This window comes from Eretmochelys imbricata, chromosome 3 (genome assembly GCF_965152235.1).
Source record: "Eretmochelys imbricata isolate rEreImb1 chromosome 3, rEreImb1.hap1, whole genome shotgun sequence".
Classification (NCBI taxonomy): domain Eukaryota; kingdom Metazoa; phylum Chordata; order Testudines; family Cheloniidae; genus Eretmochelys; species Eretmochelys imbricata.
This window is the reverse complement of record NC_135574.1, coordinates 191,224,410-191,249,616: the sequence shown is the minus strand read 5'-3', so window position 1 is coordinate 191,249,616 and position 25,207 is coordinate 191,224,410. Positions and strand designations below refer to the sequence as shown.

General features: G+C 40.5%; 1 protein-coding gene across 4 annotated transcripts in view; it reads left to right on the top strand.

Moving 5' to 3' along the window:
* USP34 (ubiquitin specific peptidase 34) overlaps nucleotides 1–25,207 on the top strand; it is a 274,188-nt gene that overhangs the window by 81,763 nt on the left and 167,218 nt on the right. For 2 of the 4 annotated variants that reach the window (XM_077813988.1, XM_077813984.1), the window contains exons 11-22: nucleotides 3,024–3,149; nucleotides 3,595–3,724; nucleotides 4,397–4,432; nucleotides 4,844–4,974; nucleotides 5,610–6,238; nucleotides 8,471–8,685; nucleotides 9,820–9,935; nucleotides 10,018–10,145; nucleotides 20,795–20,884; nucleotides 21,683–21,778; nucleotides 23,171–23,253; nucleotides 24,477–24,524. In XM_077813988.1, coding sequence (XP_077670114.1) covers nucleotides 3,024–3,149; nucleotides 3,595–3,724; nucleotides 4,397–4,432; nucleotides 4,844–4,974; nucleotides 5,610–6,238; nucleotides 8,471–8,685; nucleotides 9,820–9,935; nucleotides 10,018–10,145; nucleotides 20,795–20,884; nucleotides 21,683–21,778; nucleotides 23,171–23,253; nucleotides 24,477–24,524 — 1,828 coding nt within the window. The remainder of the gene's footprint in view (nucleotides 1–3,023; nucleotides 3,150–3,594; nucleotides 3,725–4,396; nucleotides 4,433–4,843; nucleotides 4,975–5,609; nucleotides 6,239–8,470; nucleotides 8,686–9,819; nucleotides 9,936–10,017; nucleotides 10,146–20,794; nucleotides 20,885–21,682; nucleotides 21,779–23,170; nucleotides 23,254–24,476; nucleotides 24,525–25,207) is intronic. The other 2 variants (XM_077813985.1, XM_077813986.1) reach the window with 2 other exon arrangements.

Genomic DNA, 25,207 nt, shown 5'->3' with positions numbered 1-25,207 from the left:
TCTTTATTACTGCTTCCCCATGTAATAGTTGAATCAGTGTCAAAGAGCCTGACCCATGGATAGCAATAGAAACACATTGGCGTTAGAGTTTAAGGCTACAGAACTCTGGGAATTGTGCTGCTTGTTCAAAAAGTAGAGATGGAAGGAAGAGTAAGATGGAGAGGGAATGACTGAATCCTGGGACTGCAGAAAGGAGATCTAGGCTGAAAGCATCATTTGTATTTAATTAATGTACTAAGCCAAAGCACTTCTCCACTTTCAAGAGTAACATTATCAATGCTGCAGCTTCAATGCCTAGATTAGAAGAGAGCTGAAAGATCTATTTAAAACTTAGCACTTTATTTTTGATATAATTTTAAGTTATAGCCTACTTTCATTGTTGCTTTCACATACAGTAACTACATCAGTATCAGTAGGTCTCATTCATTGGCAGAAGTTTAAGCTGCAGCTGTTAATTAGCTCTTTCAACCTTAAATCTGTGTTTCTTGCCTTTCATGTGTTTAATTTCCCAGACATAATGTTGCATTAATGTATTTTTCATAGAATTGCATTGTGTGTATTCTGTTAAGTAGGGAAATAAAGATGAAAAAAGCCCTCTGAACTCCTGAAATAGGGATCGGAAATAGAAACTTTTTTCAAGTTTAAATTTGATGTTTGTTATCAGTGCTCACTAAATATAAAAGAAACTTTCCTTAACAATAGTATACTCCAGATATGAGACTTAATTCTTTCTTTGCTTTGTGCTCAAAAAGATTCCTTTTTGCTGTAAGAACCTAGCAGGTCTAAATTGCTTCCCTGAAAAGAGTTTAGAACAGGGTTTCTCCGCCTGTGGGTCGGGACCCAAAATTCAGTCACCAGAATGTTTCAAAGGGTTGTGTGGCAGCTCCTGTTCCACAGGGATGGCTGGTCTCGCCTTCCTGCTCCAGGCACTGGGCAGTGCAACCTCTTCAGGTTCCAGCACCACTCACGTTTGGCCCAGCCGTCATGATAATGAGAGTCCTGGTAGGCCAAATTTGAGTGAGAGGTACTGCAACCCCATGAGCCAGGTCACAACTCCACTCTCACATATTTGGTTCAGTCAGGGACATGGGGCCAAACCTGAGTGGCGCTGCAACCACAAAGGTTGCAGTGCCTGGAATGGAGAGCCAAACCCAGCCAGCCTCACAGCATAAGAGCTTCAGGAACTGCTACTGTGGGGTGAGTACCAGGCAGGATCCAACCAAAACTATCCCAGGGCCTCAACCCCCAGACTATTTACTGGGTCCCAACAGGCCATAAACGTTTACAGATGGGTCCTGAACCCAAAAAGGTTGAGAGCCATTGGTTTAGAAGATTAGCTTTTCCCACCTGTATTCTGCTTAGACAGAGCAATGGAAAGAGGAAGAAGACACACAATATTACTTGGACTGTGCAGCTATTTAGACTGGTGAAACAAAAATGTTCCTAAATTTGGAAGATGCAACTTTTGCTTTTGGAGCAAGAAGTTTTCAAACTGGAAAAGGTAGTAAGTACGTTTTTGAATAGTCAAGCAACTTTTGGATCTAGCCAAACTATTTTGGAATGGAGATTTCAACAACAATTGGATGATGGTGATAAGAAGATAAAGACAAAAAAAGGTCAGAAGGCACCTGTTAAAGATCTGTTTTGTTATTAACTAAGGTTCTGATCTTGCAGACACAGAAGAACATGCATAATTTTATACATATGAGTTGTTCCATTGGCGTCAATGTGACTATGCGTGTGAATCGTTATGTATATGCTTAAGCGATTGCAGGACTGGGGCACAAAGTTGAAAAGGAGTGCATATCGATTTGATACTAGTTTTTGTCAAGGACAGATAGTTTTTTAACTATTCTTCAATTCCAGTCATATACATTTTAGAAATCTCATACAATAAATTACGCAAACTAATTTCAGTTAGGTGCTGATGAGAAAAATGTCAGTCTTATTCAATGTATCTGAAAATAGTGAAATTATGTCTCAAGGGAAAACTGGATCCTACTCTTATTTTGATACCTTTATTTATTTGACGGCTGTAATGATTTTTTTTTTAGAAAAGCAATAATTTTATAAAAACGGCATTAGAGAAGTTGAGAGCTAAGACATCTCTTGTCCCTCCTTCTTCAGACTCTAAATTGTGACATAAATCTCTTTTTCTTAAATTGTACATCTTGACTTTTACGCTCAATGGATGAAATTCACCCTTGTGTAGAAAATTTGCACCATTTTATTCCCATGTGACCCCTGTACAGACCAATGACCACCCCCTCCTCCTTTTTCTCTTTTAGGCTGATGGTAAAATGAAAGTCAGTTTTTTTTAAAATTATATATTTTTGAAGTACATACTTGCTAACCTAAATCCAGAGCCTATTATACTATTATATATATTATTTACTGAGTGTTTGATCCATACAAAAATATATTAATCCTTCAAAGCAAAAGTGAAAGTTGGGAACATATTCATGCAACACTTTGAAGTCAACTTTCCATTGTTTTGCCTTGAGCACTGTCACTTTCTGGTGCAATAGGAGGTTCCATTAAAAAAGTCAGTCACTACTATTTCTGTGGTAATTAAAAACAGTTTTGATAAATTCTGTTTTATAGTTTACGTCTTAATTTGTAGTGCCTTCATTTGTATTCACCGCAAATGTGAATACTCTTTTGTCCCTTGGGAATTTATACACAAAACTTAATTGATTGAATTTATAGTTAAATCAAAAATGCAGAATAAGTTCTAAACAATTTTCTTTACCTCCCCCAAACTCTTATAGCCTCAAAACTAAGCAGGAGTTCAGTGATTTTGTGTTTCATTTTACCAAAGTTCAGATGCTTAGAAATGAGAAGTTAGGTTAAATAAAAACTGAAGGTTTGATACTGCTCAGAATTGTTTTTGAATAATAAAGCTTCCTGAGAATTTTTATGTGAAGAAGGTTTTTAATGAAGACAATTTTATGAATGTTTGAATAACTCTTATAAAAACATTATTTTTCTCTCTCTTATGTCTTTTTGTTTGTATTTTGTAGCTGAAACATTGTAGTCGCTATATACATGATCTGTTTCCTTCATTAATCAAGAACTTGGACCCTGTCCCGCTTAGACATCTTCTTAATCTAGTCTCAACTCTTCATCCAAGTGCTCATACTGAACAGGTAAAAAAAACAAAAAAACAAACCCTGAAGTACAATAGTACATGTTTTAATTTCTTCAGTGTCATTTGTGACAAGAAAAAGAAAATATACATGATATTAGCTCATTGGACATGTAAAGTCTATTTCTCTTCATAATTCTTATAATGTAGGAATATGCAATAATGTACCAAATAGGATTTTTGTGCTGCATCTTAAAATAGCCTTTCTGGCTTTTAAATTTTGATATTTACCTGTTTTAGAAAAGTGTATATTTAGAAGTTGATAAAGTTCCTTATGTTTAATATTGGACATTTCTCCATTTTGTATAACAAAACATTCACTTGTTTTCATGAGTTATTTACTTTCATGTTCCATAGTATTGGAGTGCAGAAGAAGCAATAAGTGTATCTTTTGCATTGAAAACCAATTGCTTTTTCATTGTACTATAATCTGGTTTTGTTTATAGACCTTATATTTGGCATCAATGCTTATAAAAGCACTGTGGAATAATGCACTAGCAGCTAAGGCCCAGTTATCAAAACAGAGTTCATTTGCATCTTTACTCAGTACTAATCTACCCATGGGAAATAAGAAAGGTGAGTATATATTTTGCAGTGTAATGTTTATGTATTGTTCCAAAGTAGATAATATAGTTTAGTCTTTGATTTTTTTTTTATCAATCAGTGGTAACTGGTAACTTTGAACCATAAGCTCATGTGTAGGGTTTTTTAGTAGACACCATATGAAAGTAAAATTGTAAAATGGGGCTTGCTGTATCATTGAGGCATACTTTTCAAGTAAAGGATAAAAAAGAAGATTACAAGGAGATTACTTCTGTCCCCACTCATATCCTGTAAAGAGACATTGAAGCTTCATGAACATCTTTGAAAACCTTTCCATTCACAAACAATTCTGCTTATACATTCTCTATTGTATACATTTTTTTCCTTTCCTTTCCATGGGGCACCAGCTGACTGCACCTATTCTGTTGAATGTTTACAGCTGTAGTGCATTCTTTTGTTTTCTAAATCTTTACCTGATGTTTCACTTAATTTTCATTCCTTGACATTACATACTGCTCCTCTTTTCTTAGGCTTTTTTGTCTAGACACTTACGGACGGCCACTTTGGAAGGTGGTGTGGACCTATTTTATTGTAGGTTTCCTTCCTTTGACACTGTTAATTATATACTATAAGCAACTGATATGCTGACCCAAAGAAGCTCAGTCACTTAGAATGTTTCCCTCCTGTTTTTTCCTTTCCCTTCAGAGGAAGAAGAGCTCAGAAGAGCAGCCCCATCGCCTTGTAAGTTGAGTACTAGAAATACTCTGCAACCTAAGTTATAATTTTTTGATAGCACGAATGCCATCTAGAGCAATAGGCTTTGTATATCAGAAATGAGTTTGCACAATTTTTAAAGTATATTTTAATGAGAAGTCAGCAGAAAATTCCTTTTTGTATAGAAGCTGACAAATTGATATCTCTGTCAGATTAGAAAAGTAACATTGGAACTCATGATTTGCAGCAAAGTGCTGACTACGTTTCAAAAATATTGTATTTAAATGAGTCCAGCTTACGTTTTGAGTTACATCCCCTGTTGAGGTGTTGTCAGGAATATGGTGTTGAGATCAAGGAGACTAGGTAGATATGTGTAATACTGTTAACGTATAGGTTAGTGAAAGTAACATTGTAACTGGGAGCATGCTTTTAAAATAGGGTCACCTGCAGCTAGTCCTCAAAGTAGTGACAACAGTGACACCCATCAGAGTGGAGGCAGTGACATTGAAATGGAGGAGCAGCTAATCAACAGAAACAAACTTGTGCAACAACGACTTTCAGATACAGAGGTACAACTACAGATGTTCTGTATTTAATTATTGATTTGCTATTAATCAGTTATGAGAATAATTTTTCTGAGACTTTAGGATAGTTTTAAGAGACAAACACAATTCACGGTATGCATGCATATATTCTTTACTTACTTATGTCTGTGGCGGGAGGTCAGGAAACCTTGCTTCAAGTTACTACTCTGCCTGGATACCTAAGGCCAAGGCCCAGTCTAGCCCTAAGTAAACAGACACAGTAAAGTAAAAGAATACTGCATCATAAAATATTTTTAAGTGAAACTCTACTTTAGTGTATTTGTATCATCTATAACTTAGCAAATGACTGCATGAACTTGGGAATGAACTTTGGTACCACACTATATATGTGTGTAGAGTATGTGATCTATTATGAATAGGGTAATTTGATTTTTTTAATGTTTTGTGTACCTAAATCTTGGTCAGAACAAACGTTGTAGCACTTGCACAGCGAAAGAACTCCTAAAGAATCGATGAAAAACAGTAGATTTGATGTATATCCTTACAATTAAAGAATTTTGGAATTTGTCTAATAAATATTTTGTTAATGTTGATTTTATATATGTATAAATATGTTTTAAAATTTATTTTTGACATAATCAATTTTTGTAACATTATAGGAGTCTATGCAAGGAAGTTCTGATGAGACAGCAAACAGTGGTGAGGATGGCAGCAGTGGTCCTGGTAGCAGCAGTGGCCACAGTGATGGATCCAGTAATGAGGCCAATTCCAGTCATGCAAGCCAGTCTGCAGGAAGTCCAGGGAGTGAGGTGCAATCAGAAGATATTGCAGATATTGAAGCTCTCAAAGAAGAAGATGAGGAAGAGGAGGAAGATAGTGGTCATAATCCTCAGAAAAACAGTAGGAGCACAGAGTTACTCAGCAGGAAGATAGAATCACAAGCAGGCATTTGTTTAGGAGATTCACAAGGGGCAGCAGATAGGAGTGGTGCAAGCAATGGGTCAGGAAAGGACCATGTTTTTAACACTGAGTCTGTGCCTCCAGTGGATAGTCGAATTAGAATGCTAGAGGCCTGTTCACACACTGAAGATGCAGAACATGATATGACGGGGGAAATGAATCCGGCTCACATATCACAAGGGTCTCAGGATTCTTGTATAACACATACAGGGGACTTCCTTGGGGAAACCATTGGAAATGAATTATTTAACTGTCGGCAGTTTATTGGGCCACAGCATCATCATCACCACCACCACCACCACCACCACCACCATCACCATCATGAAGGGTAGGTTGGTTATGCTTCTTTTAATTTCCTTTACAATAGCAATAAAAGTGATTGCTAAATGTACACTTCAGACATGTTCAGAAGATGTTCCATGTTCCTGGATCATTCAGATGATTACTTTTTTAATATCCTACAAATAGTTGCACAACAATCTATTTTATTGTTTAATTAAAGTTGCTTGCAAAGTTTTTATACTGGATGAAAAGATGTGCTAGAAGAAAACACTAAGATTCTTTTGCTGGCAAATTTACATTGTTCAGCTAGTAATAACAACATGGTGACTTCGTCTTTCATTAATGAAGCCGAAGATTTGTTTTTTAGTTGTCTTTCTAATTTCCATAGTGATAAACTATGTTGCCAGGTGGTTCATATCTGTGTTTATCTGTATATAAGTATCTCTTCATGTAGATAAGTTTAACAGACTCGTGTGCTGTGTTGAATTGCTTCATTACGTACAAATTAGGGCTGTCAATTAATCGCAGGTAACTCACGTGATTAACTCAAAAAATTTAATCGTGATTAATTGCACTTATAACAATAGAATACCAATTGAGATTTATTAAATATTTTTGGTTGTTTTTCTACATATTCAATATTGATTTCAATTACAACATTAAATACAAAGTGCACAGTGCTCACAGTGCTCACTTCTTTTTTATTATAAATATATGTACTGTAAAAATGATAAACAAAAGAAATAGTATTTTTCAATTCACTTCATACAAGTACTGAAGTGCAATCTCTTTATCATGTAACTTACAAATGCAGATTTTTTTTTGGTTACATAAGTGCACTCAAAAATAAAACAGTGTAAAACTTTAGCGCCTACAAGTCCACTCAGTCCTACTTCTTATTCTGCCAATCGCTAAGACAAACAAGTTTGTTTACATTGATGGGAGATACTGGTGACTGCTTCTTATTTACAATGTCACCTGAAAGTGAGAACAGGCGTTCGCATGGCACTGTTGTAGCTGGCATTGCAAGGTATTTACATGCCAAGTATGCTAAACATTTGTATGCCCCTTCATGCTTTGGCCACCATTCCAGAGGACGTGCTTCCATGCTGATGATGCTTGTTAAAAAAATAATGCATCAATTAAATTTGTGAGTGTACTCCTTGTGGAGAGAATTGTATGTCTCCTGCTCTGTTTTACCCCCTTTCTGCCATATATTTCATGTTATAGCAGTCTCGGATGATGACCCAGTACATGTTGGTTTTAAGAACACTTTCACAGCAGAATTGACAAAACTCAAAGAAGATACCGATGTGAGATTTCTAAAAGTAGCTACAGCACTCCACCCGAGGTTTAAGAATCTGAAGTGCCATCCAAAATCTGAGAGGGACGAGGTGTGGAACATGCTTTTACAAACTACAGAACCCAAACCACCAAAAAAAGAAAATCAGTCTTCTGCTGGTGGCATCTTACTCAGATGATGAAAATGAACATGCGTCAGTCCGCACTGCTTTGGATCGTTATCAAGCAGAATCCATCATCAGCATGGAAGCATGTCCTCTGGAATGGTGGTTGAAGCATGAAGGGACATATGAATCATTAGCGCATCTGGCATGTAAATATCTTGCAACATCAGCTACAGCAGTGCCATGAGAATGCCTGTTCTCACTTTCAGGTGACATTTTAAACAAGAAGCAGGCAGCATTATCTCCTGCAAATTGTAACCAACCTTGTTTGTCTGAGTGATTGGCTGACCAAGAAGTAGGACTGAGTGAACTTGTAGGCTCTAAAGTTTTACCTTGTTTTATTTTTCAATGCCGGTTTTTTGTACATAACTCTACCTTTGTAAGTTCAACTTTCATGAAAAAGAGATTGCACTACAGTACTTGTGTGAGGTGAATTGAAAAATAATTTTTTGTTTTTTACAGTGCAAATATTTGTCATAAAAAGTAAAGTGAGCACTGTACTCTTTGTATTCTGTGTTGTAATTGAAATTAATATATTTGAAAATGTAGTAAATATCCAAAAATATTTAAAATAAATGGTATTCTATTGTTGTTTAACAGTGCAATTAATCGTGATAAATTTTTTAATCACGAAATTAATCACGATTAATTTTTTTAATTGCTTGATAACCCTAGTACAAATATTTATTATTTCATCTGTTGTGACAAATTATTTCTGAAATTATATGGTAATTGCAATTTATAAAATTAGCTTTATTGTACAAAACATGTTTCTGAAATTATTCATTTTAATGCTTGTCTGTATTTTATAGACACATGGTTGATGATATGCTAAGTGCAGATGATGTCAGTTGTAGTAGTTCCCAGGTCAGTGCAAAATCTGAAAAAAATATGGCTGATTTTGATGGTGAAGAGTCTGGTTGTGAAGAAGAACTTGTACAGATTAATTCCCATGCTGAGCTAACATCTCATCTTCAACAGCACCTTCCTAACCTTGCTTCTATCTACCACGAACACCTTAGTCAAGGTAAGAGTTAGTAATAGTAAGAAAAAAACCCAACCCTTTTTCTGTACTTCTAACTTTAATTTTGTCTTTTTAAAAATAAACTCTCCAGTAATTTCAACAAATAGATAATTTTTAGAAGCAAAGCAAACGAACAAACAAAACCACCAGACAAATCTCCCCTCCCCCACGGAGGAAGTGTGTAAAACTGTTAACAATTCGGAAGATGCTATATTATTTCAAAGGATTTCTTTGTACATGTATGCTATATAAATATATTTCTGTATATGTTTTCTTTCATTTCTTTTGTCAAATGATTTTTATGCAAGATAAAATAGAAACTAGTGGACTGTAGATCACTTTTCTAGCATTCTGCTTGAGATCTTATCCAGTTGTTTTTCCTTATGAAGACCCAAATTATGAATTTGAAAAGGACCTTAACCTAATTTCCTTTTGGTATTTTTAATTTTGCATGTGCAAATAATTGCAACATAATACATACAATTGTTTGCAGACAGATGTATTTTAAACATCTACTTGGTTTTGCCTGCATTTTATTTTCTTATACATCTGAATGGTATCAGTTGTGCCCACACAATTTCAGAAGCAAAACTGCCCCTATAAGTATTTGTGCCTTATGGATTCTAGATGCAAAAGAGTGGTTTTTAAAAAAATCTGTTACTGAAATATTAATTTTTAAGTGGAAAACTAAATGCCTGTTTTTATTGTTGCTCTGTTGGATGGAAGAGGCCACTTAAAAATCACAGTACAATGTAAGGGAGGAAAATTTTGACATTCCTTGTGTCCTCCCCAAGATGATTGTTTATGAAGACTCCAGTCCTCAGGTCTACAGATTGACTTTTTTTTTTTTTTTTTAAAGAAGTGTATGCAAGCATGTCTTCCATTAGCAGAGGCAAACTATGAGCCTTTGGTTAATCATTCTTGCATGGTTATGTTGCCTTGGTTTTCTTTTTGAGTGTTTCCATGTGTGCAGAAAGTTTTCAATTATGCTTTTTTTGGATTTGAAAATCTGACAAAATAATAAACAGAGTTTTTAAACAGATTTTTTGAAACTAATAATAGCCATACATTGAAGCACAATATTCAAATTAATTTTTTTTTGTGCATATTCAATAATAGCACCTGTGTTTTGCTTAGGGCCAGCTGTTCATAAACACCAGTACAACAACAACGCAGTGACGGATATTAACTTGGATAATGTTTGTAAGAAGGGAAATACTCTTTTGTGGGATCTGGTCCAGGATGAAGATGCAGTAAGTTAAATATCAGAAAAGAATATCTGCCAAAAGAAAATAAATACATGCTTGTCAATATCTTTTCTCTTACTTTCTGTAGATTCATCTCTCTGAGGGGTTAATAAATGAAGCAGAGAAGCTGCTCTGTTCCTTAGTGTGCTGGTTTACTGATAGGCAGATCCGAATGAGATTCATTGAAGGCTGCCTGGAAAATTTAGCAAATAACAGGTAACTGAAATTATTTATGCTATCACAGATTATTACATTTATCTGTTTCTATGTTCATGTATCAAAATAGCCATTTCTTTCTTTAAGCATATGCCTTATAATGGTCATGCTGAATATATATTAGGTTGAGTAAGATTAAGAAAGGCCTGTTAAAGCTGATATGGGTAAAACATCAAAGTAAAGGGAAAAAAATCAATCTGAAGAGTGATGTGAACCTTTCTGATATTGTTTTGAACTGGGACATGCCGAAGTCTCTAGGCTTCAAATACTGTTCAGCAATCCGCACTCCAGCTCTGTAAAGTGCCAGTGTGATGGTCACATTACGTGTAAATGCCCTGTTTGCAAGGGATTCACTCTCTGGACCAAGACAGAGAAAGATATAAAAGTTGGGTCAGAGACATTCTTATGGAGGCAGCTTTGTGCCCCCATTCAGTATTAAGCCTTTTGGTATGTGGAGACTCGGATTCCACACCCTTTCTCAGCACACTGCCAGACTTAGTGGCACCCAATATTGAAGGGTGTCTGATAGAAGATATTGCTTTCCCCCTCTGGGGCCCTGCAAGGAGCAGGCAATCCTGTTTTTTCTTCAAGGGCTCAGTCCCCATTGGCCCACCATGAGAAGTCAAGTACCGAGGTTAGGGCAGCCTTTGCAAGATTGTCCCCAGTACCACACTTGGGTTCTTTTGAGTCATCAACTTAGATACTGTCAAGGTAGCCGACTTCGTCTGCAGCACCAACGTCGTATACAGCTTTGTTGGTACCAACCACACCTGCAGCATACACAGCAGCATGGGACCTCCTGTGTTTGTCAGTACCAGATTCATTGCTCATGTAGGATGACTCACTTCCTGCTTCCCTCTCACTAACACAGGTGTTCAGTTTATGTTTTGCTTCTGTCTTTATTAAAAGGTTAGTGATGACCATATACTCAACGCAATACTAACAACAAGGGGGAAGGAACACAAACCAGAATAAGGAAATAACAGGTTAAAGAATGTTTAGATAAGTTAGTTTAGATAAGTGCGTTCAGGTCAGCAGGGCCTGATGAAATTCATCCTAGGGTACTTAAGGAACTAGCTAAAGCAGGGGTTCTCAAACTTCATTTCATTGCGACCCCCTTCTGACAATAAAAATTACTACACGACCCCAGGATGGGGAGTGGAAGCCTGAGCCCACCCAAGCCCCACTGTCGGGGCGGAAGGTCGGGGGGTAAGCAAAGCTGAAGCCCAGGACCTGTAACCTGAGTCCCAACATGCAGGGCTGAAACCCTCAGGTTTTGGCCTTGGATGGTGAGTCTTGGGCTTCGGCCCTGGGTCCCAGCAAATCTAAGCCAGCCCTGGCGAACCCATTAAAATGGGGCCATGACTCACTTTGGGGTCCTGATCCACAGGTTGAGAACTGCTGAGCTAAAGCAATCTTGGAATCATTAACAATTTTCTTTAGGAACTCCTGGAGATCATGTGAGGTCCCAGAAAACTGGAGAAGGGCAAACATAGTACCTGTGTTTTAAAAGGAGAACAAAGACGATCCAGGGAATTATAGGCCAGTCAGCCTAACTTCAATACCTAGAAAGATACTGAAACAAATGATTAAACAACTTGTAAGCACCTGGAGGATACTAGGGTTGTAAGGAATAGCTAGCATGGATTTGTCAAGAACAGCACATGCCAAACCAGCCTAATTTCCTTTTTCTTGCCTAGTGGATGGGGGCGGGCGGGAAGCAGTAGATCTGATATTTCTTGATTTTTAGTAAGGCTTTTGACACAGGGAAACTAGGAAAATGTGATCTAGATGAAATTGCTATAAGGTGAGTGCACAACTGGTTGAAAGACCATACTCAAGAGTTGTTATCAATGGTTTTCTGTCAGAGTGGGAGGGCATATCTAGTGGAATCTGGCATGGGTCTGTCCTGGGTCCTGTTATTCAATATTTTCATTAATGACTTGGATACTGGAGTTGGAGGTATGCTTATAAAATTTGCAGATGACCCCAAATTGGGAGGGGTCACAAACACTTTGGAGGACAGTATTAGAAATCAAAATGCCTGTGACAAATTGGAGAATTGGTCTGTATTAAACAAGATGAAATTCAGTAAAGACAAGTGCAAGGAAGGAAAAATCAAATGCACAACTACAAAATCGGGAATAACTGGATAGGTGACAGTGCTCCTGAAAAGGATCTGAGGGTTATAGTGGATCATAAATTGCATTTGAGTCAACAATGTGATGCAGCTGCAAAAAAGGCTAATATTATTCTGGGGTGTATTAACAGAGGTGTCTAAAGTATGACGTGGGAGGTAATTATTCCACTGTACTTGGCACTGGTGACGCCTCAGGTGGAGTTTTACGTCCAACTCTTGGTGCTACACATTAGGAAAAAAGGTGGATGAATAGGAGATAGTCCAGAGGAGAGCAACAAAAATGATAAGATTCAGAAAACCTGGCTTCCCCGGAAAGTTTATAAAGAACTGGGCATGTTAAGTCTTGAGACAAGACTGAGGCGGGGACCTAATAAACCTTGAAATATTTCAAGCACTGTTATAAAGAGGAGAGAGATCAGTTGTTCTCCATGTCCACTGAAGGAAGGACAAGTAGTAATGGGCTTAAACTAAAGGAAGGGAGATTTAGGTTAGATATTAGGAAAAGCTTTCTAAGAACAGTTAAGCTTTAGAATATGCTTCCAAAGGAGGTTGTGGAATCCCCATCATTGGAAGTTTTAAAAAACAAGTTGGACAAACACCTATCGGCGTGGTCTAGGTTTACTCGGTCCTGCCACAGCACAGGAGGCTGGAATTGATGACTTCTGAAGGTCCCTTCAAACCCTACATTTCTCTGATCCCTTGATTCTGTGAGCTTGTGGAAGGCACATGTGCTGCCCTGAAGGGTACTGCTATGGGAAAAAATTCTCTGGCTCTGGTGCACTGACACACGGATGCCTAAAGTGGAATGGACATGTGCAATATATCTCAAAGAACAACAATTATGGAAGTGGTAGGTAACTGTTTTTCGAGTGCTGGTCCCTGTGTGGATTCCAAATGCAGGTGAGCATGTGTGCCATGCACCGGAGCTGGAAGTGTTCATAGCAGTGCCTGTTGACCCACGCATGCATCATGCGTCAGGCATGTGGTATGTCCGAGGCTTTAAGAGGCTGCTCCAGTTTCCTCCTACCACCACATGGCCAGAGTCTGAACCCCAGTTCCTCTATGCTCTTAGCCACCTAAAAGTACTGCGTTCTAAACTTTCATTGTATATAGTTTTCTTATCTAGTTAGTTGTCCGTTATTCATTGTAGCTAGTTAGGTTCTCTCTTTGGACTTCTCCTCCTGGGGCTCCTCCCTTCCAGCTCTGGTTCTATGTTCCATCCAACCGGCTTCAAAAATTGTGCCTCGTGCCCTCACGCCTTTACAGTGAGCGATGAACACATCCATTGCCTATACTGCCTGGGTGAAGCCCATGTAGTTTCCCGCTGCTCCATCTGCCGTTCATTGCTGTCTGACCTGAGCAGCTCATGAACTTTGTCTCTGTAATTTTTTAATGGAGGGGGCAGTGGGTCCACGTGCGCAACCGGACCCGGCTCTGATGCAACCACTGGAGCGGTGCCCATCACTGGCGGTGAGCACCTCATCAGGTCCCTCATGTGGCACCGACGGCACCGTCACATCCGCCTAAGCCCCACTGCGTGCACAAGTACAGGCACAAAGGTGGCTCCCCGATGAGGACTGCCTCAAAACGCAGCATTACCTCCCAGAGCCATGATGGGTCGGATGAGAAATCACGCGTCACAGCAGAAGGTTCAACTTCTACTTCAGCCCTGAAGAGAGTGCACAAGGAGCTCTGCTCCAAACGCCATCACTCACCATTGGCCCCGCCTTCCATCCCAACACTGGGACCTTCTATTTCATTCCCAGCACCATCAAGTCCATTGGGACCCTCGGGCTTGACACACCTGGTTCCACCTACTTGGGGCCGTTTATTGCGTCCGACATTGTCGACAGCGCTTATGTTGCCCTTTGCGAGTACTGCACCGCACTCCAGACCTCCGCCCGTCTCCAGGCTCCCTTCTCCGGCCAATGAACTCCTTGTCCTCCATCATTCTCTGCTGGCTCTGGTGACAGACGAGCCCCACTTGATTGTTGACCGCCCTCCTGCTCCACACCTGGCACTGTGGGTCTCGCCGGTGCCGATGGCTCCTCCTTTCCCTCCTTGTCTTCCAACCCGGACATGGACCTTTCCCCAGCCTGTTCCTACAATCTGGACCCTTGGACTATGGTCCTGTGGCTGACCCATGGTTTCAACACCCACGGATACTGCTGCTGCATGGTGACCCCTACTCCTGGCCTTACTGGCTGTCATTGGACCCCTACCATCATCGCAGTATGCATCACCTGTGCTATTCATCTTCTACCCATACTGCCACCCTCCAGGAAGAACCCCTGGTTGCTCCCTCTCCGTCGGCACCATTGGCCCCGGCAGCACCGTCGGAACCACCCATCCCTTCAGGCACTTGGTCATCACTGGATGACGCCCTTATTCCACCTTCCCTCTCACAACCAGATGACCAGAGACAGTACCTGTCCCTGCTCCGTCACATGGTTACCTCTCTCAGTCTCCTGGTGGAAGGTGTTTAGGACTCCAAGGACCAATTCCTGGACATCCTTCAACCACCCAGATCCTCTCGTATGGCCTTAGCCATCCATGCCATCATATTACAACTGTCACAGGCTGTGTGGCACACGCCAGCATCCTGTGCTCCTACACCAAAAAGGGCAGAATGCTGGTATTTCATTCCCTCTAAGGGCACTGTCTTTCTTTTTACCCACCTACCACCTAACTCCCTGGTGGTCAAAGCCACCACTGAATATGCCCATCAGCAACATTTCAAATGCACCCCCCTGACTGTGCTGTCAAGAAACTAGACTTGATGGGTCGCAAGGTTTATTCATGAACAGTGTTACAGTTCTGCGTCACCAGCTACCAGGCTATTCTTGCCAAATACAACTTTCTGTCCTACTCCAAACTGGCAGACGTCCAAGATTCTCTTCCACTAGACCGCCAGCAGGATTGCAGATGAGGGCAGACTGGTAGCCAAGGTCATGCTCCAGGGTGGGGTTGACACTGCAGACACTGCATCTTGCTCCTTGGCATCTGGCATAGTCCTCCACTGCGACTCTTGGCTCCAGTCTAGCGGCTTCCCTAAAGAGGTCCAGATGACTCTAAGACCTTCCTTTCGATAATAAATTATTCAGTGACAAAATGGATGAGTCCTTTCACTCCCTTTAGGACATGTGAGCTACACTTCGCTCCCTGGGCATCGATATTCCAGCCTCCACCCGCTGACAACAACGTCCACCCCTCCGCCCATGCCCATGGACCACTTACCAACCATACCCCCATTTGACTCACCTTGCCCTCGCTCTCAACAACCCCGACATTCCTCTTCCTCCACCTCTACCTTTCACTGACCATCGAAACAACCCTCAAGACCTGCGTACCCTCCCTGGACCCTCCTGTCTCGCCACAAGTCGTCTTTGGGAGTCGTCTTGCCCCCTTTGCCCGGAAATCACTTCCGACTGTTGGGTGCTGGACATCATCCATCAGTGCTACCTCATCAAATTCCATTCCTTTCCTTCCCTTCTGGCCACCCTCCGGTCCTTTCACAAGACCATTTTCTCCACAATGCCCCTCTACAAGGGTGCCATAGAACCTGTTCCATGATGCTATCACAGCCGTGGCTTCTGTTTCCACTGTTTCCTCATTCCAAAGGAAGGGAATAATCTTTGCCCCATCCTGGACCTCTGATCCCTGAACAAGTTTATTCACAGCTTTCGATTCCGGTTGGTCACCTTTCCCCTCATCATCCCCTCCCTTTCCCATGGAGCTTGGTTCGCAGCTCTCGATATGAAAGATGCATACTTTCACAGACCTCCACCCCACTCACCGCAAATTCCTTCACTTCATAATGGGCGGTGCCCATTATCAATTGTGCATCCTTCCCTTAGGGATTGCTACCACCAAACCCCCCCCCCCCACCTCTTCACAAAGGTCTTCGTGATTGTGGCTGCCAACATGTGCCGACAGGGCCATACCCTTTTTCCTTACCTGGACAACTGGCTTCTCGTAGCACCTTCTCGCTTCCACCTCCTTACCACCGTATTGATTCTATGCACCCTCCTCCACAATTTGGATATTGCATCAACAAGGAAAAGTTGATCCTTGTCCCTACCCGCACGCTTACTTTTATAGGGGCACAGCTGGACTCTGTTGCGACCCATGCCTTTCTTCCCAAGGACTGCTTCGTCACCCTCATTTCCCTTATTGTGATGCTCTGACTCCGTCTGCACATACACATCCGTCAGTGACTCTCCCTTCTGGGCCACATGGCGGCTTGCACTGCTATTACACCATGTGCCTGCCTCTATATGCATTTCCTTCAACACTGGCTCCGTACTGTCTAAGATTCGCAGTCAGACTGACTGAACGAATTGCTCGTCCTCCCCCCTTCTGTTAGCTTCCCTTGGCTGGTGGTGCAACCCATCCACAGTCCTAGCAGGCTACTGTTTACACCCCCCACACCCACCGCCACCCTTATCACAGATGCTACATTGGTGGGCTGGGCCGCCCATCTTGGCGACTGCACAGCACTGGGCCTTTGGTCACCACGAAAAGCACAGATGCCCATCAACATCATAGAATCATAGAATATCAGGGTTGGAAGGGACCTCAGGAGGTCATCTAGTCCAACCCCCTGCTCAAAGCAGGACCAATCCCCAATTGCCCCAGATCCCTAAATGGCACCCTCAAGGATTGAACTCACAACCCTGGGTTTAGCAGGCCAATGCTCAAACCACTGAGCTATCCCTCCCCCACTAGAGCTCCAAGCAGTCCGCCTTGCCTGTCAAGCATTTCTACCCTGCTTCTGCTCCCCCCGTGTTCAAATACTGTCAGACAACATGACAGCAATCATATACATCAACAGGCAGGTGAGACACTGGCCAGCAGAGGGCACTCAGAGGCTGGAAAAGAGCTAATTCCCAGTCGACCAGCAGGAGGAGCCATGCCGGTGAGTCTTCTCTCTGCTACAGGCACGCTGTGCTAGAATCTCCTCACAACACCAATAAACTGCAAGGGTTCCACTGTTCTACTCCTAAAGGGGTGTGGGGCTGGGCCGGGCTCTTAGGGCGATGCCCTTCTCATTCCCTGGACTTCGGATCTTCTCTACGCCTTCCCGCCTGCTCCCATTCTCCCCCAGGTCTTAAACAAGGTACACTGGGACTGGGCAATGGTAATCCTTGTAGCTCTCTCCTGACTTCGCCAATAGTGGTACAGCAACCTTCTCCGCCTCTCTGCTCACCCCGCAATCCTGAATCTCCTGATGCAAGTCTGCAGACAACTGCAAACCCCAATCCATGTTCTCCTCACCTTACAGCCTGGTATTTGGTTGGGGATCACGTGTAGACCAGGCCTACTCTGTGCCCGTCCGTAACATCCTCACTAAGAGCAGGCTCCAAACCACTCACATCTGTTTCATTGCTAAGTGGCATTGCTTCACTGCCTGGGCATGCCACCACCACAGCCCAGCAGAGTTTGTCTCCATTTCTACTCTCCTGGACTACCTCCTCCATCTCCGCCAATTGTGCCTAGCGCACTCCTCTGTCTGTGTTCACCTAGCTGTACTCAGTGCCTTCCTCCCACCCATGGATAGCTTCCACCCACCCATGGATAGCTTCTCCATCTTTACTCACCCAACAACTTCCTGCTTCCTCTGGGGCCTCCTCAATGTTTTTCCCCTGTGCAATAGCCCGCCCCACCTTGGGAGCTCAATTTCGTCCTCTTGACCCTCACCAAATCCCATTTCAAACTCCTTACCACCTGCTCCCTCACCCACCGCTCCATGAAGGTCATCATCTTGATGGCAATCACCTCTGCATGCCATGTCAGTGAACTGACAACCATTATGATGGACCCCCAGCCCTATTCACCATCTTCCGTAAGGACAAAGTCTCCTTATGTCTACACCCCACGTTTCTGCTCATTGTGGCTTCCTCTTTCCACCTCAACCAAAGTATACGCCTCCCAGTCTTCTACTCCAAATCCCACGCCTTGCCCATGGAACGCTGCTTCCACTCCCTTGATGTTTGTCGGATGCTAACCTTTTATATCCATCACACCCGTGCCTTCCGCCCAACCCCCTCGGCTCTCTGTCGCCATCGTGGAGTGTCGCCGCAGCTCTGCCCTCTCTTTGCAACGTCTCTCCAAGTGGATGTCTCGCTGCATGGAGACCAGTAATGACCTATCGGGCACTCTGCTCCTACTAGGAATCATGGTCCACTCCACATGGGCAGACACTGCCATGTCCACCTTCCTCGTGGACATTCCATGGCAAGGCATATGTCAAGCTGCCACTTGGTCCTCCATCCACACTTTTGCCACTCATTATGCCATTGCTCCCTCCACAATGATGGATGCTGCAGTCAGTCACGATGTCATACAGACTTGGTCTTTTTGATAGTCCTCACATCCCCCTCTTTCCTGACCACTGCTCACTACTCTTCTGCCTTTGGAATCCACATAGGGACCAGCACTTGAAGTGAAGACTACTTTGCTGTAACTGGAGGTTCTTCAAGAAGTGTGGTCCCTATCTGGATTCCAATCCCACCCTCCTTCCCCTCTGTATCGGGCTCCTCTGTTGCTGGGTAAGAGGGAAGTGGATCAGCGTCGACCCGCGCAGCTTCTTAAAGCCTCGGCTGCACCTCTGTGCCTGACGCATGACATGCGTGGGTGAACCGATAGTACTATGAACAGGTCTGGCTCTGGTGCATGGCACGCATGCGCACCTCTGTTTGGAATCCAGATAGAGACCACATATCTCGAAGAAGCTCCAGTTACAGTAAATAACTTCCTCTTTTTTATACGTCTTCCTTAAATTGATATGTGTGTATATATTTAGTTACATTCTTATATGCTTATTTTCGCCTCAGGGGATATTAGTAAATTTGGTTAACTTTCATGGGAGTTATATATGCACACTTAGAAGACCTAGACCCACTTAAGCAAACCAGAAGAAGATGAAGCACACAGCCTGTTTTTACTGAGGCAGGACAAGTTTGCTGACTGCAGAGTTATCTTAATAAACCTTTGGTGCTTTTAACTATGGCTAACATAGAAGAGATTTAGACCTTCGCAGTGCCAACAAATCTTTTTAGACTTCAGTCCTCTTCATAGTTTTGAGAGAGAACCTGCATGCCTGTAACTCAGAAGAAACATTTAGCACTTTTTGGACCACGTCTCATTCCAATTTGGTCAAAACCCTGATCTAATTGAGTTTCTGAAACTGGATTTTTCATGAGGGTGACTAAGGCTGGTTGCTTGTCCTGGGAGACATTATGAAGTTCAGGCTCACATTATTTTGTGCAAAATAACTTTTATTTTGTAATAAAAATTATTTGAAATAGCTTTGTAATAATTAATAGTTTAAACTACTTAAAGAAACAGGTTAATCTCCAATATGCTAATCCAGAACCAAACTGATAAAACTTCATAGCGGAATCTTGTTCATAGTGGGCTAACTGATTTACTAACACCATGATTTATGGTGCATAGTATTTGTCATGACAGATGTGGTTATGACACAAACACAGCCATAGATCTGACTATCTAGGGCCCTTAACAAACCAGTTAAGGGTCGGTGATTTCATTCTTAGAGCTAAATTCGTCAAGCAGATCCACTGCAAAGATATCAAATAAGATGCTTAAATGGAGAATTATTTTAGCTTCAGTATGTAAATGGAGATCCTCTGGGCCATTCCTTGCTCCAACTAGGGATCTGCAGTGGTGCTGTATGTCCTAGGCATGTAAGTCTAGCACATTATTGATTTATATTCTACTGTCTGAAGCTCAGCATAAATAAAAACTAATTCAGGTGAAATAGGTGACCAAGCTGTAGGGAAACAATGGCTGCAATCACTTCCCTGTTATGTTCTGTTACCATTTTTATTAGGAACTGGTTTTTTTTAGTATTAGACACATTATATAAACCTCTTATAATTGTTTTTAAAAATGAAATATAATTCAGCACACCAAACAGCAGTGTGCAACATTAGGCCATTGGGGCACTTCTTGGGTTGTTGAAGTTTTCAGCAATTAGCCTTGTTTTTTGCCTGCTCCTCAGGTGTGCACCCACAGCCTACATATACATATTTAATGTTACTATATTGGCAGTTTGGGGCAGATATAATTCTGTTTACATACATTTCATGTGCTTAAAACTGGACCTATTTTGCTAAAATTTCAAAAGAAAATATATATCCTCTCAGCATGATAATCCAATATATTAATGAATGTGTATTTGGCATAATCTTTTGAAATATCAGACTTCTAGAATGAACAAAGTGAATACTATTTTATTTTGTACTTGAGAGCAATATTGTACGTAAAGTATTATTATTTATAAATATTTATAATATTCACACTCCAAATTGTGTTCATGAGAGGGTACATACAAAGGTGGACTTCACCCAAATCTGCCCAATACTTTCAATTGAAAGTGAATTTGTCAGTGAAGCGCATGCACCCTTGACAATAACTTTAAATACTGTCAGTGATTTTAATTTACAAAATCATATTCCAGTTATTTCTTTTTTCCTCCCTTTAGATCTGTAGTAGTTTCACTTCGTCTTCTTCCAAAGTTATTTGGTACCTTTCAGCAATTTGGGAGCAGTTATGATACACATTGGATAACAATGTAAGTAAAAATACCTTCTCTCACCTACACCTCCCAAAAAAAGGAAAGTGATGATTGCCAAAGGGCTGTTGATAGGATAAAGAGCCTTTTACATCTAGATAACACATTCAAATTTGGTCCAAGTCTCAGACTGATTATTACTCAAAGTCATTACCATCTGGTGGCCTATATGAAATGAGTTTGATGTCTTTAGTTCCTGATGAAAAGTCGAGGCTGTGTAGTGCTGTTCTGCCTTAGGGGAAAATCAGGTTCAGTTTTTGGTCCCTGAACTGGCAGAAGTTTTGAGTGCTGCAGAGGAAGCACAGCTGGATTTTTTGGAAGGGTAGTGCATTATGTCACTCATCAGCAACTCCTGTTGCCATTTAGACCTTTATTCAGCAAAGTACATAAACACATACTAACTTTTAAGCATGTGAGTAGTCCCATTGAAGATCTTAAAATTGGTCTATAAATATTTGGCTAAAATATAGTTTGTCATTGGAACTGCTATTGATGTTCTTAAAGTTAGACACTTAAATACTTTGCTGAATCAGAGCCTTAAAGAGCAGTGTTGATGGGCTCTGAAGGAAGTTCCATCTGTTAGTCCTAGGCCAGAAAATGATGGCCACACTATGGAGCCTTAAGGGTGAGAAGACAGAGCAGAGAAACATAGTGGAGACTTTTCAAGATTCTATAAGTGATGAGGCACACCTCCAGGCATATGGAAAGTGCATTGTTAGCTTTGTTAATTTGCATATGAATTTTCCTACAACATATTTCTCACTTAAGCAAAATATTTTTTCCCTTTAAATTGCACAGGTGGGCAGAAAAAGAACTTAATATGATGAAACTCTTCTTTGATAATTTGATACACTACATTCAAGCAGTGAGGGAAGGACGACATAAACATGCATTGTAAGTATAGTGTATGCATCTGATTTTGTGAGTATTGAATATAATTATATAATTTTAAACTAAATTTTCTGTTCTTGTCCTTATGGCAATTTCTTCTGAGACAATTCTCTTTTTATTATAATAATTAATAACTCTTGTTGGGGAAATGTAGGTGCAAGAAAGATGAGCAGTAGGAAGACTTGCTGCAACCGTATTATGTCTTCAGCCAAATATTTATAGACTGATTTTAATAAGATCATCCTTTGTGTCTCATATTAGCATGTTACATATCTGCCTTTAATTTTAAAAACACGTTAATCTTTTTAATTCTTTCTAAGAGTGATCCTTATTAATCATTATTGCTTTGAATGTTTACATTTACTGATATAAGGTAAAGATTTTTTTACAGAAATTGATCAAAGGCATCTAAATTAGTTTATTTAAAAACCTTTAAGGTGTTTCTACTAATTTTCCTTCTGCTATAAAATCTCATTAAGACAGTACAGTTAGCTTCAAGTGCTAAAACTTTAGTGCCCATTTTCTAATCTGGGTGCCTAACAGTAGGTACCTACGTCTATTTTTAAACCCAGTTAAAAGTTGCCTAATTTATAGCAGTGCTGAGCACTTGCAACTCACAAGTTCTGCATCTATGAAAATCAGGTCACTTTTATTTATGTATCTATATATTGATATAGGTGCCTAACTTTAGGCATCCACATTTGAAAAGTTTAGCTTTCAATTAGGGTCTAATTTTCAGCTTCACAAAAACCTTCATCTGCACATGCAAATCCCATAGTTAGAGATCTGTGCGATTAGTTACAATTTTAAAGGCTGGTTTGAAGCTGACTGAAAATTTAGCTTTTTATCTGAAATAGTTCATTGTTGAAAATTAGGTCATATATTGTTCCATTCTTCTCATTTACGTTCATTAAACCTGCATCTCATAATAGGTGGGGAATATAGTTTAAATTTCTAGGCAGCACTTGCAAAGATTGCTGAAAGAAGAGTAATTCATCTTTATGCAATGATTGGAAGCTCAGACATTTCTGAGCATTTTGCAGGTGTATTAGAAACTTAGTGAAGGCGCCATTCTGCATGGTGCTAAGCAGATACAGCTCCTACTAAAGGTGCATAAAGTACACACAAAACTCACCTATTGCCCCCCTGTTCTCTTTTTCCTATTATTTTGTATTGTTCTACAATCTGTATGAGTGGGGTTTACATTACTTTTTGAACTTAGTTTGAAGTTTTGAAAGTAGTTTTAAAAAATTAATGAGAAATTATGTTCTTATGTTTGCTCAAGTTTGTGTGTGTGTGTGTGTGTAGGGATGGAGAAGGATTGATATAAGTAATTAAACATTTGCAAATGAATTAAAAATATGTTTTATTTAAAAAAAAAATATTCACATGTAGGTACAGCCACAGTGCAGAAGTTCAAGTGCGTCTTCAGTTTTTGACATGTGTTTTTTCAACTCTTGGATCACCAGATCATTTCAGTAAGTTTTTTTTATATTACCTGATAATTAATATCCCTTGAATTTTACAATTAAACACATCTATATTTTAACAATCTGATTATTTTTTGAATTAATATGACCATATTTTTTTTAAAATCACAATATCAAAGGTTAATCTAAAATGCTGTACTTTAAGCGGAGGACAGTCTTGTAGGTAAAGCACAGAACTGGAGATCAGAACTTTTGGATTCTATTCCCAGCTTCGCTTGGTCATGTCATTTAACTTCACTGAGCGTCAGTTTTCTTACAAATGGGCAGGGCCGTCCCTAGACATTGTGGTGCCCTATGCAGCCCCCCTGTGGCGGTGTGTGTGTCCTCAGGTCTCCGCAGGGGGGCAGAGGGGGGCTGCGCCAAAGGTCTGTGGGGGGCAGGAGCTGGCTTGGGGGGCAGGGGGAAACCGCCCCCCAGCACGAGCCAAGTGGGTTGGGGCCAGGTCACTCCATATCCTGCTGCCCAGTGATTACAGGATGGAAAGTGCAATATGAGTGCAAAAATGTTTTTTATTTTTGTGTGTTAATAATGTAGCTTACAAATGGTTTTCTGGAATAATGTCTTGTGTGCTAAATAATGGTAATATTTGGGGACAATTAAATAATATTTTAGAATGAAAATGATCAGTATACAAATTTAATTCCTGTAATGACATTAGTTTATTGAGTTAGAACAACAATCAGTGAACACTGATTCTAATGAAGTTATGGCACTTAAACTAAAGTATACGTGACTGGATTAAGTATGAAGGACAAACATGCTGCTCATGTATCCATTCAGAGGAAAAGCAGGCCTGGGGGGAATTTATTTAGCAGCAAAGTTCGATTTTCAATAGAAGATTGAGATCAAGGAGCACTTCACAGAATACTTGCACACTATTACAGTATAGCAAAACCAAGAAGTTAATGTGGCAGCTGGAAACAGATGCATACAAAGAGAATCTGGAATATGAGATTGAAGTGTTGGCACTACTTCCCTGAAGAAAATTAATACAATCACAATAATTAATTAAATAAACTTCCACTTCCGTGTGATAACATAAGGAAAGGCTGGAGAATAATCATTCGGTCTAATTAATTGTATTGCATAATTTTGTTGGAACTTGCTGATGAGCACATTAGAAGCACCTGGTCAGACGTGAACAAGGTGTTTCAGCAGCAAGAAAGAGAGGAAGGGAGATATACTAATTATTGGCCTTCTCTTTCTAACAGCACCAAAGAAAATGCAACTCCATACACAACAGCAAATGAAAATGAACAGTAAGAACATGCTACGGCTTCCAAATAGTGAATAAGCCTAGAAATTCCTGTAGTAATTTCTTTTCTAGTATGAACAGTCAAGATTAAGCATTAAAAATACTCCAGATATCCCACTTGGCTGTCCAGTACTCTGTTTATCGTGTTTGGATGAGGCAGCCTCTGATGGATGATAAGATCTGCTGCATAGCATAACTAATCCTTCAGGCTTCTGCAGGTTTAGTAGTACACTCTCCTAAAGTTAACTTTGTTTTAATTTAAACTAATTTGATTTTTTTAAATGTAAAATCTACTGCTACCAACATAGAAGGTCTGTATCATCCCCAGGCCTAATACCAGTTTACAGGGGTGAAGAAAATATGAGGACTCTAGGTGGTTCTGCAGTTGCTTTGCCACAAAGATTAGAGTTAGAGATAAGATAGTAGTTAGTGAGACTGTCAGTAACAAGCGATACTTAGTCAACCACTCATTTTTGTCAAATCATGCTTTTAGTAGCCATGTAGTTCCAGCCAACAGTGTGTAGGCTGCAGCTTTCCAAGTACCTCCAGAATCTGCATGATCAAAAGTAACCAAAATTCAAGACGATATTACTATTATTGCCACCTGCTGGTATGGCTGTGCTGCCATAATCTCTATGATTTTGTCCATGCAGTACAATAGATAGAAAATTCCTAAAATAGAGAAAA